The 17,582-nt window shown below is 53.4% G+C and overlaps 1 protein-coding gene across 1 annotated transcript in view; it reads left to right on the top strand.

Moving 5' to 3' along the window:
• The window catches only part of B4GALT5 (beta-1,4-galactosyltransferase 5), a 33,474-nt gene extending 16,810 nt beyond the window's left edge, over window positions 1-16,664 (top strand). Inside the window, exons 2-9 of the mRNA XM_021539206.2 lie at window positions 5,666-5,800; window positions 8,554-8,667; window positions 9,430-9,554; window positions 9,939-10,055; window positions 10,767-10,954; window positions 11,171-11,293; window positions 11,833-11,934; window positions 13,736-16,664. Coding sequence (XP_021394881.1) covers window positions 5,666-5,800; window positions 8,554-8,667; window positions 9,430-9,554; window positions 9,939-10,055; window positions 10,767-10,954; window positions 11,171-11,293; window positions 11,833-11,934; window positions 13,736-13,883 — 1,052 coding nt within the window. The 3' untranslated portion in view covers window positions 13,884-16,664. The remainder of the gene's footprint in view (window positions 1-5,665; window positions 5,801-8,553; window positions 8,668-9,429; window positions 9,555-9,938; window positions 10,056-10,766; window positions 10,955-11,170; window positions 11,294-11,832; window positions 11,935-13,735) is intronic.
• Window positions 16,665-17,582: the final 918 nt, after the last annotated feature.

Genomic DNA, 17,582 nt, shown 5'->3' with positions numbered 1-17,582 from the left:
GAGCACAGGTAACCTGTGTGCTCCTGGCTGCCCCTGCTCGGAGCTGGGTGGGAGCTGGGTGCTGCAGGCTGGCTCTGCACTGGCTGGGCTGGGGCTCAACCCTGCTGCCAGCCTTGCCTGCTGCGGGGTGCAGAGCTCTTCCTTGGTGCTGTAGGTGTTTTATGAGTTCCCTTGGCCATCTGAGTTTTCCCATGTGTGCAGAGCACATTGTGCTCCTCTTGCTGGGTATCCTAAAGCAGTGCAGTGCTTTTCACAGCGTGTGGCACAAACTCCTCAGTGCAGGCAGCTGTGGGAGTGCAAATGGAAGTCGCTACCTTAGATGTGTACATGAAAAATTTAATCTCTTAGAATAATATGGGTTTTCCTCCCCTTGGTGAGGCTTCCCCAGGGTCATTTTTCTGTAAGACAGTTCAGATACAAACTTCCCATATTCAGGTTTTGACTGAGTGTCACTTTAGCCTCCCATCTTCCTGCTTGCTGTGTGCACGTGCAAGCTGCCAACTTGCCAATTTTGGGAACAAGTGGTTTGTAATTACCAGCTCAATGCTGCTGCTGCACTGTTAATTCTTAGACCATTTAATGTATCAAATTATTCCTTCCTGTGCTATTTAGAGGCAAAGGGCTAAGTAACAGTGATGGCATTAATATTAAATTCTCTAAAACTAATAGGAACCTCTTATTTAATTGTTCTGGCACTCAGCATGTCTGGGGAATTCAGTGCCACTGGAAAGCTAATGGAGACAGAGGTCTCATGGTGTATTAATACTGGGATGCTGCTGCTTTTCCTAGTTGGGTTATTTATGAGTTAAGACTATCGTAACTGTCTATCAGTGCCTTAGAGGCTTAGTTTGATTAAACCCCTTTATATTGCTAATGCTAATGGAGCTGGATTGATGCTGGGGATCTGCGGGGAGAGCTTAGCAAAAGGCTTAACACAGACATGACTCTGCTGGTTTTGCTGTCTCTGGGCCCTGCGGGAGGCGTCTGCAGCAGGCAGGACCTCCCAGCCCTGGCAGGGTGACCTGATACCCACCCTGCTGCTGCAGGACCCTCACCCCTTCCAAGTCACTGCTGCAGCTCCCACGTGAGGTGTCCCACGAGCTCTGCTGGGCACCTTGTGCCTACTCCAAGTATCTGGTAGAGTGTTCGGCAGGAGTTTCTCTGGTGGTGCGTTGGTTTGCGACTGTGCAGGTTGAAATGGGGCTCTGGGGGCCGGCAGGGATTGTCCTTGCTGGTACGGGGCTCCAGGTGCTGCAGGAGAAGGCTGCACGTAGCAGGGAGACCATGATGAACTCAAACAGCCCCTCTGTGCTTCTGCAGCACGAGTGGACTAATGAATGGGAAAAATGCTGAATGTGACAGAAAGCCCTAAATCTCAAAGCAGAGGAAGGCCAGCTCCTTCCTCAGGAAAGCCTGGCTGCCGTGCTGGGCGCTGATACTGCTGCAGGCATGCAGGGCTGCTGTGAGCCATTGGCCCCTCTTCCTGCCCCCAGCCTCTCCCAGCTCGGGGTGTACACTGTCCCCCTGCAGTGGGGTGCTGCAGGAAGGTCCAGGTCCCTTCCGCAGGCGGTGGGAGCGTGTCAGGGTCAGGAGTGAGACGTGTCAGGTCTGTCCCTGTGCTGTGTCGGTGGCTGGCATAGATCACAGTCAGTCCTCTTCCGAATCTGCTCCCAAACTGCTAATTACCCTGTTGCCTCTTCTAGTGTGTATCATCATGATGAAACTAATTTTCCATGGGAGAGTCAGCTGTTTCTTGATTAGAAGTGCTCCGAAAATACTAACAGAGAAATGATTACAGGAAGAGTTCAGTGCTCATTTATGTAATTGGACTTTACTTCCCTGGCTGAAGTTGTTGCATCCACTCCTGGCTTGAGTGAGCACTTGCTCTCCCAGTTTGCTTGTGAGCAGAGAGGTTAGGGTGCGACATCCCAAGGGTTGCCATGCCCTGGGGTGCAGCCTCATGCCTCTGTTCCAGCTGGTGACAAGCTGTCATGTTTTCTGTGTGTTTAAATCACAGCAGGATTGACTTGTCCTTTAATGAACCAACAAGAATAATCTTCAGGCACTTATTTGGGCAAAAGGATTCTTAAATTCTGCTTGTTTTCTGGGTGGGGAGTGAGGGTTTCCTGGAAATGAATGGAAGGAGGGACAGCTCCCCTGTCCCATCCTGCCCTTGTCCAGCTGCCCGGGGGCAGCAGCCAGGCTGTTACCACTCCGTGCCTGTGCTCTGAAGTGCCGCATGCTCAAAGGGAAGAAAGGCAGAAGGCCGATGTAATTTTCGAGATCATCCTGTGTGATGAGATTAGCAATATATCACAGCAGAGAGAATTGCTTTCTGGCTGAACCACAGTTCAGGCCAAGCCCACCACGAGCCTGTGTCTGCAGCTGTGGATGCTCAGCGGTGATGGGCATCTGCTCTGGGAATCACCTCTGGGTACAGGGGCCCTGGGCTCTGTCGGGTCAGCCAGGTCAGGCTTAATAAATTTAAAACATGGCTAATTTGCTCATCAAAAGGGCAGTAAATGGAGGAGGAATAAGATTTGAGCTTGGTACAGCGATTCCCAAATGTTGGTGCAGCCCCAGTCCTGGCCACAGGAGTCCCTGGAGCTAATCTAAGCGCTGTGTGTGCACAGGGAGTGAAATGTTTACAATAACGTGGTTTAAATCCGATTTTCTGACCTGAAAGAATTGCATGTTCTGGATAAACACAGTATTTGTGAAGCTTATCTCATGCAGGCTGTTTGTTTTGGGGGTAGGAGAGGGGGCTCTGGTCCCTGGTGGTGGGGGGCTGTTAATGTTGGGTGTTTGGCATGTCAATGGCACACCATCCTTGGCAGGTATCTCCTTAATCATCTGCTTAAAGGGGCTAATATGTGAAAAGGCAACTGCTGCCTGACACAAAGCTGGTGCTGTCCCTGCCCTGCTCCCTGGGATGGTGGCTGCTGTGACAGTCTGCCCAGGATTCCCGAGCAGCCCGGCCCTGGAGCCGTGTCATGTGGCTGTGGCGAGGCCCCGCTCCGTCTGCGCCGCGCAGGGAACAAACGGCGCTTTCACTGCGCCCCACAAGCCTCCCTCTTCCTCAGATTAACCAGGACTGCATGCTGGTTTGTCTCTCCCGTTCCTTCATGCTTCACCAGACCTGCATCTGCTTTACCCAGCAAGTGGAAGCATAATGAAGTAGAAAGTGAAATTACTCGATCAGCATCCGCGAGTTGTTTTTCACCGCTGGCCCAGCTCCGTGTGGGCTGGAAGATGCAGACTGGCTGCAGCAGCCTGGGCCGAGGACCAGCCCAGCTGAGCTCTCCAGCCCCGCTTTGCTCTGTGCTGAGCAGAGAAGCCGTGCCTGGCTCTTGAGGAGGCTCTGTGTTTTGGAAGGGCTGCTGGGCTCGGGTGTCCCACACTGGCCATGCCCTGCCGTGCTCTCCTGGCTCTGGGGATGCTGCTGCCTGCCCAGGGCCTGTGCCAGCACAGCAGGGCTGGGTGCTGTCACCGGGGCAGGACATGGCCTTGGGCCAGGTGCCCCAAGCACCGACCCCAGGCAGGGCTGTGACTGGGCTGGTAAGCTGAAGGAAAAGCTTGTGTTCATCTGGGAGTCCTGCATGGGCAGGCTGGGCTGGGGCTGTCCTGTGCATCCTGCCCTCCACCCCAGGCCCCGACAGCCCGGCCACGTTAGCACTGCTCACTGCTGACCCCAAACACCCTGCTCCTGACAACTGCAGAAACTCCCATTTCCATAAATCCTGCTGGGCAGCTGCCTGGCGGAGCTAGGGCTGTGCTGGGCAGGGATGCTGGGGCTGCACTGCTGGTGCTGAGAGGTGTTGCCATTTCATGCTGAACTCTGAGCTGACAAATGTGAACTTGTGAAGGTTTTGGGGCTCAGGTGTAAGGCTTTGCATGAATTTCAGCTACTTCTGTTTCTGGCCTGTGGTGCTGTATGAAAATACCAGCTTTTCCTTGAGCCTTATCCCTGGGCATCTGTTAAAGCAAATTCCCTGTCTCTGTGGAGGAGCAGCACTTGATACCCCTTGCTGTCATTGCAACAGGGCTGCCTTGCTGAGAAACTGCACCAGAGCTGACATTTAAGCTGACCTGGCGGTCGCTCTGGTTCCAGAACTGGCCCCAGAACAGGTGGGTGAGCCAGGAGGGTTTGAGCTTTGTCTGAGCCAGCTCCTGCTCATTGCTGCTGTAACTGCTGGCTTCAGGTGCCATGGCTGGCCCAGCTGCAAAGGGTGCATATATGGGAAGGGAAGGGCTGGAAATGGACATATAAAATTGCATTTTGAGATGTTTAGTTGCCAAGCATTTTATACAGTTGACCCCGTTCTTTCTGAAAATCCAGTTTCTCCATGGCTCAGAGACAGGCTGGGCATGGGCAGCAGCTGGGCAGGGCGCTGGGCTCTGGGCATGACGTGGGGCTCCATCCCCCTTTCAAATATTGACTTTACTGTGTGGAAACAAAATATAGTCTGGGCAGCCTTTCTGGAGCTGTGTCAGTGTGGTGCGGAAGGGGGGCAGCCCGGGGGGTGCAGGGGTTGTACCCCGGGGTGGGACCCCCACACTCCCGTGGCAGTGCCATATCCAGCTGTGCTCCCAGTGACTCCAGCTCATGGCTGTGCCTTCCTAGCCTGGTAGCTGCTGGTTTCAGGCTGATATGCCTGCTGTAGAAATGACCTGTCTGGTATGGGTGTTTCCTGGTGACATTGCATCAGCTGCTGCCCTCCTCTGAGCGGGGTCTCTGTTGTTTCCTTGGCCCAGTGCCCTCTTTATCCCTCCTGGAGTGTCTTTTGACCTGGATTTTTAATTACTAGTACAGGATAGGCCTTCTAGGTTGCCCCTTCTCGGTATCTTCATGTGAAGATTTTGTTTTCTACTTCATTCTTAAGCTGAAAGCTGCACCAAGAGGGCTGTGGCTGGCACAGTGATGCTGGCCAGAGGCGCTGAGCTGTGCACGGTGGTTGTCCTGCTGCCCCTGTGGGTGGCTGTCCTGCTGTGCCATGCGAGCTGCTGGGGACACAGGGCTGTGCTTGCTGCTGTTTGCGTTGGGGCCTGGTCCTGCCAGCTGGGTGTCAGCTTAAACTGAAACCTAATCGGGCTCAGCCTGAGCTGTGCCGGGGCACGGGGTCAGCAGGAGAGGAGAGGAGAGGGAGAGGGAGAGGGGGAAGAAACGTGGCTGGGGGACTGCCTGGGAGGCTCGTGCTGCTGCCTGCCCGGGGTGTGATGTGCCCTGGTGTGGGGGTGCTTTTGTGGTGTGTGCCCCTGTTGGGGGGCCTCTGCCAGGCAAGTGCCAGCCCTCGCTGCTGCCGTCTGGAACGTCTGCCCTTCTCCAGGCACACAGCTGGGCGTCCTGTTGTAATGATATTTCCTAATTAAACCTGCCTAATTAAGCAGTGAAAGGTGCTGTCTCGCAGCCTGGCAGTCAGGTTTGGCCGGGTACATCCCCTTGTCACCCAGCCGTGTTCCCAAACGTGCCCCACGCCTCCCCTGCCCAATTCCCTGCCCTTCCCAGCTCTGCCAGCAGCCACAGCACCTGCAACCCAGGGATCGCTCTGGCATGAGGGAGCTGAAATTGAGCAGGACGCTGGGAGTGCTTCCAAAAGACCCTAGTTTCTTTTCCCTACAAAAGCTGATGCTCATGGAAATATTCCTTTTTCTTCCTCCCTTGCAGTGAACACCTACCTCTTCATGATGCAAGCCCAAGGCATCATGATCCGTGAGAACATGCGAACTATAGGAGCTCAGGTGTATGAGCAGGTGGTCCGCAGTGCCTATGCCAAGAGGAACAGCAGCGTGAATGACTCAGGTATTTCATTGAATAATTGCAATTTTGATCCAAGGTCCCATTCTCACTGAAAATTAAGTTGAAGGCATTAATTTATACTGGTAAATGCAGGGTGGAAGCTTTGATAAATTGTCTGGGGTTTTTATTCTTATATATAAAAATATATATGTAACATAAAAATACTGTATATAGAGAGAAATACTGCCAAAATATAAAAATTATACTTATTTATATATGTTAAAAGTTCAAATGCTTCTGATTTGTATAAGGGGTGAAAATCTTGAAAGGTCTGAAGTGATGGGATTTGAGCTGAAAACCTCTTTGCTTTCCAGGAATTCAACTTGTAGCTTCAACCAGTCTGAGGGTAAACATTTTCAAATTCGGTGCAAGGATCAGGTTTCATATTTAAAAGACACCTTCCGAGGCGTGCGCCTGCGCAGAGCCCCGGCTCTGGGCACGTGGAGGAGCCTGTGCTCCTAAGCTTCACTCTTCCCGTGCCAGTGTGAGCCAAGCTGACTTGGCTGGAGACCTGCCACAAACAATCCACTGAGTGGGGCAGGACGTGGGGATTGCGGCGCAGGCTGGCCCTCCCAGCCTCTTCCTGCACACACACGGGCACGGGGCAGGAGCTGTGCTGTGAGCGTGGGGCAGGAGCTGTGCTGTGAGCGTGGGGCAGGAGCTGTGCTGTGAGCGTGGGGCAGGAGCTGTGCTGTGAGCATAGGGGCAGGAGCTGTGCTGTGAGCGTGGGGCAGGAGCTGTGCTGTGAGCGTGGGGCAGGAGCTGTGCTGTGAGCACAGGGGCAGGAGCTGTGCTGTGAGCACAGGGCAGGAGCTGTGCTGTGAGCACGGGGCAGGAGCTGTGCTGTGAGCACAGGGGCAGGAGCTGTGCTCTGAGCGTGGTGCAGCGAGGCAGAGCTGCCGGGCTGGTGGCACCCAGCCTGTCCCTTCCCTGCTGGCACGTCCCCACAGCCTCACGCCAGTGCTGCTGGCATCAGGCTGGTGTGGGGAGCTCAGCAGCAGGGGCTGACAGAGCTTCACAAGGCAAGATCATTTTCTCATTAGCAGAAGTATGAGCCGTGTCCTTGCTGCCCAGCCTGCTGAGGTGCAGCCACCAGTTCAGCTGTGCCCGGCTGGGGACGGGCACGGGAGGGGAATTATCGACTTAGGCAGGAGATGAACACCCCGGGTCACCTCCTGTGCTGCACCAAGTCATCCAGGGCAGCCACCCTGGGCTATTTTTAAGACTGGAAACATCAAGTAAAGCAGAGGCAAGGTGAGGAAGTGGCTGATCCCCTGACGGGAGGAGGGTTGGACACTCCATTTCTGCTGCTTGCAGTGGCGAGAGCCTTCATCCTGCTGAGCCCTGGGGGGCTTCAAGTATCCCAGGAACCCGTGTCCTCCTGCAGCAGGCGGGCAACTGGTGACCACAGTGCCAGTGACACCAGTGCTGCTGCTGCCATGCTGGGCTTTGCTTGAGCCTCCTACGGGCCCCAGCTGCGCAGGCACACGAGGACACTGTCCCTCCCCGAGAGCTCCAGCCACAGGATGCTTTCAGCACATACGAGCACTGTGCTCCGTCCTTGGGCGACCTTCCCTGGCAGGCAGGGCAGGGCAGGATGGGTGGTGGTGACATCTGGAAGGCACTTGGTGCTGTGGCCACAAGGACTGCACTAACACTGGGGCCAGAACCTTCCCTCCCCAACAGATTTTGGGTGCCTGGGTGGGTGTCACTGCCTGGGGAGTGCATTGTCCCCACGCCACTGTGGGCAGTAAGGCTGTGTGACAGCTGTGAGGGGAAACCCAGCAAAACAGGCAGCCCTTGGTGCAAAACAGAGCAGTTGAGCTTCACTGTGGGCTGACCTGGGCTGAGTACTGCGGGTGTGCTCTGGTAATGGGAGTTTACAGGGAAAATTGCTTATGGAAATTTGGAACAGTATCACGCATCCAAAATAACATCTATCCTACTTGAAAAGCCCTTAGGTTCTGTGTACAGCCCATCTTGAGTTTTGAGATAGTTTGGATACTGTTTACCTGAGGGAATAAACAACATTACTGACATGATGTTCCGTACTAGCACAACACAGCAAATGGCTTGTTCTGGTGGAAAACCTTAAAACATCTTCAGGTGTAGCAGGCAGGAGGGTGCTGCCCAGGAGGGCAAAGGATGCAGGGGTGGGGGGCTGCAGGGAGGTGCTGGGCACTGCTGGAGCTCGGGGGCTCCTCTGCTCTTGCACAGCAGGAAGCAGAGGGAAGGCTGTGTGTAATGTGACAGTTTTTATTGATCCTTTGAGGAGGAGTCCAGGCAGGATTGCCCTGTGTAGGATATTGCACTGGCAGTCCTAGCTGGCATTGAGACTTGCCTGGGGACTTCCCTCTCTCCTACCAGGAAAGGACCTGCTGGAGGAGCACATCCCCTCTTGCTGTGCCAGGGCTCTTCAGGGGCAAGGCACTGGCAGCTTTTCCTTTCAAGAGCCACGTGCTCCTTTGTGATTCCTAAAGGCATGCTCAAAATTCCTCCTTTGACCAGAAAATGCAAAGGTTTCTTTGATGTGGTGCTGAGGCTGCTGGGGCTTCTGCAGGCACCTGACCCAGGATGGGGATGAGCACCGAGCTGGGTTGCAAGGCTAGAGCATGTTCCACTGGGGACACAGCTGTGCTGTTGGGGACATCCTCAGCTGTGGCTGACTTTGGAGTTTGCTCACAGTGGCATGGGGAGGTGGCTGGAAATAGCAGATATATAACTCAGGTGAAAACTTCTCATATATTTTTTCCCAGATTATCCTCTTGATCTGAGCCACAATGACACCTTTCTGCAAGCCACAACATTTCTTCCTGAAGACTTTACCTATTTCCCCAACAATACCTGTCCTGAGAGGCTCCCTTCTATGAGTGAGTAGCATCCTGTGGCCCTGAGCCCCTCTCCTGCTCCCCATGGCTTAGGAGGGCACACAGTGGCATTCCCAGTCTCACCACCAGTGCACCTTTCCCTGCCAGGCACCTAGGGATGAATGGGAGCACTGTTTAGAGCCAGCTCCTCCTGGGAAATCATTGTTTACCCACCCTCAGGAATTAATCCCTGCTGTGTCGGAGGCATGTCTCCCTGCTGAAGTAGGAGCCCATTGCTTGGCAAACACGAACAAAGGAGGGATTGTGTGCTGGGAGCCGGTGAAAAGCCTCTGCCAGCCCTTTTCCAGGGGCAGTGCTGGCGGGGTGGCTCCCTTGTGCCTCGGCAGTGCTGCCAGTCCCAGCCCGAGCTGTGCCGGGGCTGCTGTGGGACATGGGCTGCACCCCGGGGCAGCTGCACTGGGAGAAATGCTTCCAGCACAGCTGCCCTCGGGTGGAAAATGGGGCTTTTGAGGGAAAATGTTTCCAAAGGGGGAATGCTCTCTGCTGAGGTGGGGGGCTTAGTCTGCTGGAAGCATACAGGGAGGACAGAGGGGCACCCAGCTGGCGGGGCTCTTGTGGAGAGCTGCATCCAATACCAGCCACAAAAACTGAGGAGGCCGAGGTGTTACACCAGCAGCATTTCCTAATTGCTTTGGCTGTGCTGGAGAAAAGAAGCTGAGTGCTGGGGAGGGAGGACAGGGATGCAGCAAGTGCTGTCCCAGCACCAGGGAGGTTCTCACCCCCTCTGCTTGTCCCACTCTGCAGAGGGCCCCATTGATGTAAATATGAGTGAGATCACCATGGAGGATATCCACCAGTTCTTCTCTAAAGACCCTTCCATCAAGCTGGGAGGGCACTGGAAGCCGAGTGACTGCCTGCCTCGCTGGAAGGTAACTGGGAGCTGGGCAGCAGGGCGCTGTTAATGGAGCACCTCTGGCGTGCTGCATCCTCAGCAATGATGTGAGGGGCTCTGAAGTGTGGGAACGCAGTGCCCAGGGAAGAAATAGTGAACTCAGAGGCTGCTTTGGTGTCCCCGGTGCTGGCAGACAGGACAGGGAGGCACTGCAAAGTCTCCCTTCCACTCGAGGTGACATTGAATTTTTCCAAAGCAACAATTCCTCAAAAAGTGAATAGGAAATCTGTGTTTTGGGACTTGGAAGGCTGCTCTACGTGGGAGAGCTAGGAGTGCTTTGTCAGTGCTGCTCCTGCTCCTACAGCCCCCCAGCAGCTCCCCAGCCCGGGCAGTGCAGTGAGGCCACGTTCTCTGCTTTCAGGTGGCCATCCTGATCCCATTCCGCAATCGATACGAGCACCTTCCCATCCTCTTCAGACACCTCATTCCCATGCTGCAGCGGCAACGTTTACAGTTCGCCTTCTACGTCGTGGAGCAGGTGAGGGAGCGTGGGCAGGCTCAGCTCTGCCCTGTGCCAGGAGTGCCCCTGCCAGCTCGAGTCCCTCCGACGTGCCAGCCGCAGGGGTCATGGTGCAACGTGGGAGTTGTCCTTTCTGTCCAAAAGTGGCACAGCTGAGACATTACTGGTGCCCAGAAATTACTGGTTTTATATGAAAATTAGAAATTGGAGATTTGAAATTTTTAAATTCTGTTTTGTAGGAGTTTGTTTTTTTTTTAAAAACTTTGGACCAGGTTCAGACAATGCTGCAGTTTTTTTTTGTGTATCCCTGCAGTAGTTCCAGGCAGCATCCCCTAGGCACAGGAATGGCCTGACCAGAGTAAGACATTTCATGTAGAACATGACTGTCATTAGATGTGTGTGTGGACCTCTCACTTAAGCTGTTTGGCTTCATCCACCCAGTTAATGTGCCTCCATATTTAACTCTAGCTTAAAAAGATTGATCGAAATTGTGGGTTTTTTTTAAAGTGTCAGAGCAACAAGGCTTTGGCATCTTTATTTTTACTCCTGTATTGTAAATTGATTATTTAACTGCTGATTGATCTCACTGGTCTGCCCCAATACATCACTTCTTTCACGGTGCCAGTATGGGGGCTGGTTGCCCTCTGGAGTTTTCTAGACAGGGCTGAGGGCACACACAGAGCAAGAACTGCAGGAACTCCTCTTGAGAAGGAACTTTCCCCCTGCTAGGCTGGAACCCAACCCTTCAACCGTGCCATGCTCTTCAACATTGGCTTTCGGGAAGCAATGAAGGACTTGGACTGGGACTGCCTCATCTTCCACGACGTGGACCACATACCAGAGAATGACCGTAACTACTATGGGTGTGGACAGATGCCCAGGCACTTTGCAGCCAAGCTGGATAAGTACATGTACCTGTAAGCACTGCTCTTCTCCCTGCTACCACAACTGCTAAGGACCCAGTGATAGATTGAATTTATTTATCTTTAAGGCAGAGAATGAGTCTGGTATTTCCTCGGGCTTTGTGCAAAAGGGAGCACGGGAGGGAATGGCAGAGAGCATCCTTGGCTTTGGGCTTTGCATGGCAGGGGGAGAGCCGGTGGGCTCTGCCCTGACCCTTCTCTCCTGCCCAGGCTCCCGTACAACGAGTTCTTCGGCGGGGTCAGTGGCTTGACTGTCGAGCAGTTCCAGAAGATCAACGGATTCCCCAACGCCTTCTGGGGCTGGGGTGGCGAGGACGACGACCTCTGGAACAGGTGGGGGTTCTGTGAGCTGGGCTGGCACGGGCTCTGAGGGGGCCACGGGCGCTGGGCTCGCTGTGCCTGCATGGGCTGAGCTGAGCTGGGGCTGTGTGCCGTGGGGCAGGGCTGGCTCTGGGCAGTGCCCCACGCTGCTGAGCAGGGCTCCAGGGGCTGTGTGCCGTGGGGCAGGGCTGGCTCTGGGCAGTGCCCCACGCTGCTGAGCAGGGCTCCAGGGGCTGTGTGCCATGGGGCAGGGCTGGCTCTGGGCCGTGCCCCACGCTGCTGAGCAGGGCTCCAGGGGCTGTGTGCCATGGGGCAGGGCTGGCTCTGGGCCGTGCCCCACGCTGCTGAGCAGGGCTCCAGGGGCTCTGGGGGCTGTGTGACATGCCCAGGGCATGGGAGGTTTGTGTGGCTGCTCTGTGGGTGGGAAGGCCGAGCCATGGTCGGAGCCCCGGGAGCTCTGACTGCAGCCCTGGAAGCACTGCCAGCACAGCAAACACAACGGGTGATTATTTTTTGTTTATTTTATTTTATTTCTCCCCTTTCTGATGCAGAGTACAGTATGCAGGCTACTCAGTGACTCGACCAGAAGGAGACACAGGGAAATACAAATCAATTCCCCACCATCATCGGGGAGAGGTGCAGTTCCTAGGAAGGCAAGTAAATTTTTTTAAGAATCCTAAAGCCTTTCACAAAGAGTCTGTACCATGTAGGAGGTTCCCTGCAGCTGTTTGAGGGCAGTAACAGCCTGAACTCTTGAAGCTAACTGCAGGGAGATGGAGGCAGAGCGTTGCCAGGATTCCTCCATGCCTGCATCTCATACCTTTCATCCCTGAAGCGAGGGGTCCTTGCCGTGTGGCTGCTGGGGTGCCACCCAGAAGAGGGGATTGTCAGCGTGGCAGGCTGAGGGCCTGTCTTTATCTCCAGAGGAATGTACAGCAGTGGCTGTTGCCAGGTGTCAGAGAAGCTTCAGTGTTTCTCGAAGAGCCTGAGCCAGTGCTGAAGGAGGCACAGCTCAGCCTGAGGCAGCATGGAGCAGGGCTGTCCTGCAGGGTGTCCCTGCAGCACCCACCAAGTCCAACAGCAGCACCCTCTCCATTCTCCTTTCTGCTGCTTGGCCCCAAGCTTGGGTGGCTTAGAGAGCCCTGAACTCGGGTTTGCTCTCTGGAGAGGCTGCAGACATCCATCGGGATCAGTAGCTGTCCCCTGGACCCAAGGAGGACAGGCACTGAGCTCCCCAGGAGGGCTCCAGCCCCTTTGTCCCAGGCCAGGGTTGTTTCAGAGTGCACGGGTTCACTGATTGCTTTTGCCTGAAGATCACAGTGGAATTTGAGTCTTCTGAAAGCTGTGCAACAGAAAACCAGAGAAATGCATCTTTCACAAACAGCTTCAGGAATTAACACTTGTAGCTGAGCAGCTGCTGGACAAGCAGGGCAAGCTCTGTTCTGCAGAGGGGCTGTAGGCTGCTGCTGCAGAAATTTGAGCTGTCTGATGGTCTTTTTTTGCAGAAGACTCATTTTTGGTGGTGTTTCCATTTGAGTTTCTGTCTTTAGCCCTACTTTTCATTTCTCTGTTGGACAGAATGCAGCCAGTCAGAGATGCTTCTCTTACTTCAGTCTTGAAAAAGAGAAGTTGCTTTTGGTTTAAAAAAATATATTTAGTCAAACCAGTGAAGCATGGCAGGCTGATAATGCCATGAGACTGAGCTCTGGTTCCCTCTTTGTTCTCACCCAGCCCCTTCCCCAGCCTCATGGCAGGAGCCTTCCCTGGTCCCTTCTCTGTCCCCAGGTCTTACCCAGCTCCCACTCAGCCTGGGGCCTCCAGGCCCCCAGCACTGTGCTGAAGGGAGTCACTGTCCTGCTGAGCTATATCTGCCTATTTTCCCCTCACAGCCCTTCTCCTTCTGTCTCCTCACACTGCCTCTAAATGTGTTTGAGGCTGCTTTGTGCACCAGCTGCAGTTTCCTTCCCCATGCCACCATTCTGCTGGTTTTACTTCCTCGCCCCCATCCCTCAGACTAAAGCAAATTTAGTTCTATTCTTGTTCATGTCTGGTTTCATGAGAGTGACAAGAAGCACATCACCCCTGAGCTGCGTCTCTCTGGGATGGTGTGGAGGGTGGGCTTGGCAGGGCCCCCGGGCTCAGCCCCCTCCTGGGAGTGGGACCTGCAGGCTTTGGGCAGGTGCCACAGGTTCTTTTGGCAGCTGAATGCTTGCTGGTTGCACAGTGAGCATTTTGCCCTTTATCAAGGGATGGACTTTTCTGGAATTTTCTGATATTTACTAACACAGAGTATTTAAATCTGATGGTTGCCTTTATTAAGGACTCAGAAGTTTGTTGTTTTGTAGCTGCTCCTGGGCCTGGCTCCTTGAAAGGTGTTCCAGTAGCCCTGGGAGGAGTTTGCAGGTGCTGTGAGATACGTGGAAGTGACTCTGGCCTCTGGTTCTCGTTGCACAGGTACGCCTTGCTGAGGAAGTCAAAAGAAAGGCAAGCCCTGGACGGCCTCAATAACTTGAACTACTTTCCAAACGTCACATATGACGCCTTGTATAAGAACATCACTGTTAACCTGACACCGGAGCTGGCTCTGGTGACTGAATATTAAGAGCAGAAAATAACTTTGCTCTGCCCTCTACCAAGAGAGCACCACGCTAGACTTTCTTTTCCAAGGGTTATTGAGGACAAGCAACACTTTGTCTAATGAAGGATCACAGTATTGTGGAGAATGAGGCTGAAGGTGCACGCACAAATTGCCCTAGCTGTACCAATCCAGACCGATACCTGGGCAGCGAGCTCAGCAGTCTCTTTGGTTTTTCTGCCACTTGCTTTCTGGGTTTCAGGACAACAGTTCGACCTGCTGCTCTCGTCTCCACATTCCTCCTCTAGCAATCTCTGGCACTGGGACTCTCCTGGGATGTGCTTTCTCCTCCGGGAAGCGGCTCAGCTGAGGGACTCTGGCTTCTTGACAGTGAACGTCATGAGCAATTTGGTTGGCGACTGCCCTGGTGGGAGATCAAACTATTTCTGATGCCATTCTTCTATGTCTGTGCGGTTTTTTTAATGACCTGCTTGAAGTACATACAACAGAATCGCTTCTTAAAGAAGTGTAAGTGTAAATATTCTGTGTAAATCGCCCCTTTTATTTTTCTCCTATGGCTCAAGTCCAAGCAAGAGGTTTACATACGGTCACTCATTTTAGTCCTGAGTTCTGTAAACACTTGTGTGAGCATCACTGTACTTGTGCAAGGTGTTCCCTTGTAAGCCACTGAGACTGCTCTCATGATTCCAGCTGGGCATATGCAGAAATGTTTGTGGGCCAGGGCCCAGAACCTTCCAGTGCAGGGGGTGAGAAATACAGCCGGGTCATCACTCATTCCAGAAACCACAGGGCTGGCTGGTTCCAGGGAGGGTGAGGAAATGGGGAATATTCATTAAAAACCCTCCCTTTTCTGTCCCTTTGGCCGTGTGGCGTGCAGATGAGTCCCGGAGCCGTGTGGAAGGCAGCCCGTGGCTGTGGCTCCGTGTCCTGCTGGCGGCGGGGCCGAGCCCGGGGGCCAGGATGGAGCCGCTGCTCCCACGTGAGCCCACCCCACACAGCAGCACTGCCCTCGCTCTGGAACGTGCTGGAGCGGTTTGGGAGGTTGGTTTAGCCTGTGTTTATTGTGTAAATCCAGCAGCACAGAGGTGCTGTGCTCGGTACCTGGCAGCACTGGCACAGGCACAGCCGGTGGGACGGGGTCACAGCTCAGTGACAGACATGAAGGACACCTGAAAATATGAGGACTGGGAGCCAGAGTTTGGTCTGACAGCCCGTCCAGCTATCCAGTGTCAATCCCTCTTTTCTTCACAGCCACCGTGGGCAGGCTGGACTTCAGGCCCTGTCCCCACGGACACAGTCCAGCCCTTGCACAGCACTGACACCACCACTTTCACTGGACCTCTCTGACTTAAATGTAAATACATTGGGTGTTGGTCCTGGTTTGTATTTCCACACAACAAGGGCGGGTACTCGACCTCTGAAGGACTTTAACTCTTTTCATTGCATTGTTTGCCTTCAGTTTCCTTAACTTCTCATGGTTTACACTGTTTTCTCAGTTCCGTGGACGTATGATCCCCATACGCATCTGTGGTGGGTGTGACTGCCCAGGGCATTCCTAACCTGTATCCAGAAAACGTTAGTTTAGAAAACACGAGTTTGTGTAGATCTTATCAGCTGGCATGAGAGGACAGCGAGCCTGTCCTTGAAAAGCGCTGATGAGTTTGTAACTAAGTTTTAAAGTCTCTGAACTTACATGTGCTTTAAACTCGCTTCCCGAGGGGATTCAGCCTGGTTATTTATAGGCAGAGGTGAGAATTTGCTTTTTCTGGCGCATACAGCAATAAAGACGTTTGCTTCGGAGTCTTGATCTGTAATTCACGTGGACCCTTTTGGGGTGTTGAACCCGCATTGCCCTGCCCCTCTTTTCTTTCATCTTGAGACCTTGCTAGAAACCTGTCTTTGTTTAATGGTGCTTCAAACAAGGAATGTATTTCAACTAGTCCAAGTTCACTACCCCAGAATCATGCATGTGTGTGTGAGTAAGTGTTGAACTACCTTAGTTGGGATCCTCAGCCTTCCATGTCCCTGATGCCCGGCACACCTGGTGTGGAACAAAAGCTGTTACCTCTGCTCAGAACTGCACTCTGCGGTTGGCACAGAAGGGTCCATCCCCAGCAGCATCCCATCCTTCGTTCTAACCATGTTGAATTTTTTTTCCCCTTCTTAAAATGTGGATTATCTGAAAATGTGCACTGTTAATCTTATCAGCTATGTCAAATACTGTATAGTAAATGTAACTGTTAAAAACATACTGTCAAGCGCATGTGCTGTTATGGTGTAAAAATTCTTGTATTAAGGAGAACTTGTACATATTCTGGCAGCTGAAGTTCGACAAGGCCACTCGTTTGCCCCTTCCACGTCAGCGCCACCAGTCAGCCCTGCTGAAGGGCAGGTCCTGTGCGATGCCGATTTATTTTTTTTAGATGAGCCATGTGGGTTTTATTTGCAAAACTATTTATTGACAGTCAATTCTCCGTAAAGCTCTGCTTCTCTAAGGGAGGTACCGTCTGAGCATCGGCCGTGCACTTCAGGCCCCTCACCATCAGAAGTGGCTTTAAACTCTCAAGCATCTTTCCATCATCATGGCTTTTGAGCTTACTGTTATGTTTTTAAGAGGTGCCAGGGGGACGTTTTTGCACTGAAGATTAGTGTTTTACAACACACACACACTTCTCAGCAAAGCAATCCTTTGTGTCATTACATTTATTTACCCATGTGTTTGTACATTTTTGTATTTGTTAATTTATGAATGATTTTTTCAGTAAAAAATACATATCCAAGAACAGAGATTGCAGTGCTTTGCTTTTTTTTTTTTTTTAACAGGAGACTGGGGTGTGCTTTTTTAGTAGGAGGTGAGGGGTAAGTGCCTATGAGAATTTGAGTCAGTAAGGGTGAGCCCTTGATGCTCAAAGCTGGCTAGAACTTTCTCATTAGGACTGGACAGAAATAAACTGTGTGTGACATGTGGATGCTCCCCAAACTCTTCCTGATGTGTTGGTGCCTAAGCCTTTTTTCCAAGCATCTGCTTCAGTGTAGTTCCGATGGAGGGGTTGGCTGCTTAGAGTGTTAGGAAGGCACTTGGCTGAAGGTGGTGCAGGGCTGGTGGTGGGGACTGTTGGTGATTGAATTTTTGAACAACAAACCCAGGCAGATAGACAAGCTTCCTTGCAGCAGCTTTAAAATATCTTTCTCCTGCTCTGCAGCATACAGGCATGCTAGAATAAATAGCTGGCAGCCCTGGGTTGCTCCAAGCCTTGCCTTTTTTTAGCTCTCCGTCTTCTGGGAAGCTTCTTCCCACCCGCGGCGCTGGAGCCTGGGGGTGACAGGCTCCTTCCAGCCCCTGCCGCCGCCTGCCCAGGCGGCCCCGCTGCCCCAGTGCCCGCAGGAGGAGGGTGGGAGCCCGTGGGACTCCTGCTCCTGCCGCGATGGGAGTTCCTGACCTGCCTGGGCAATCCCCGTGGTCCTCCAGGGGTACCCAGCTGCGGGGGTCTCTCTGCAGTGTGACCCCCACACGGGGGCAGGGGCTGGGGGGATGGATGCCCCTAGGATGCCCCTATGCGGGAACAACGAGACGGGCAGGGCAGGCCCAGCCCGTGTCCCGGGGGGCTGCACGGGACCCCCTTGCTGGGCCCAGCAACAAACACAAGAGCGGGGAGCAGAGCCCCTTTGGGTGGGCTGTGCCGAGGGAAGGAGCCCTGCGAGAGC

Source organism: Lonchura striata, chromosome 17 (genome assembly GCF_046129695.1).
Source record: "Lonchura striata isolate bLonStr1 chromosome 17, bLonStr1.mat, whole genome shotgun sequence".
Lineage (NCBI taxonomy): Eukaryota > Metazoa > Chordata > Aves > Passeriformes > Estrildidae > Lonchura > Lonchura striata.
This window is presented reverse-complemented; position numbering and strand designations above follow the sequence as displayed.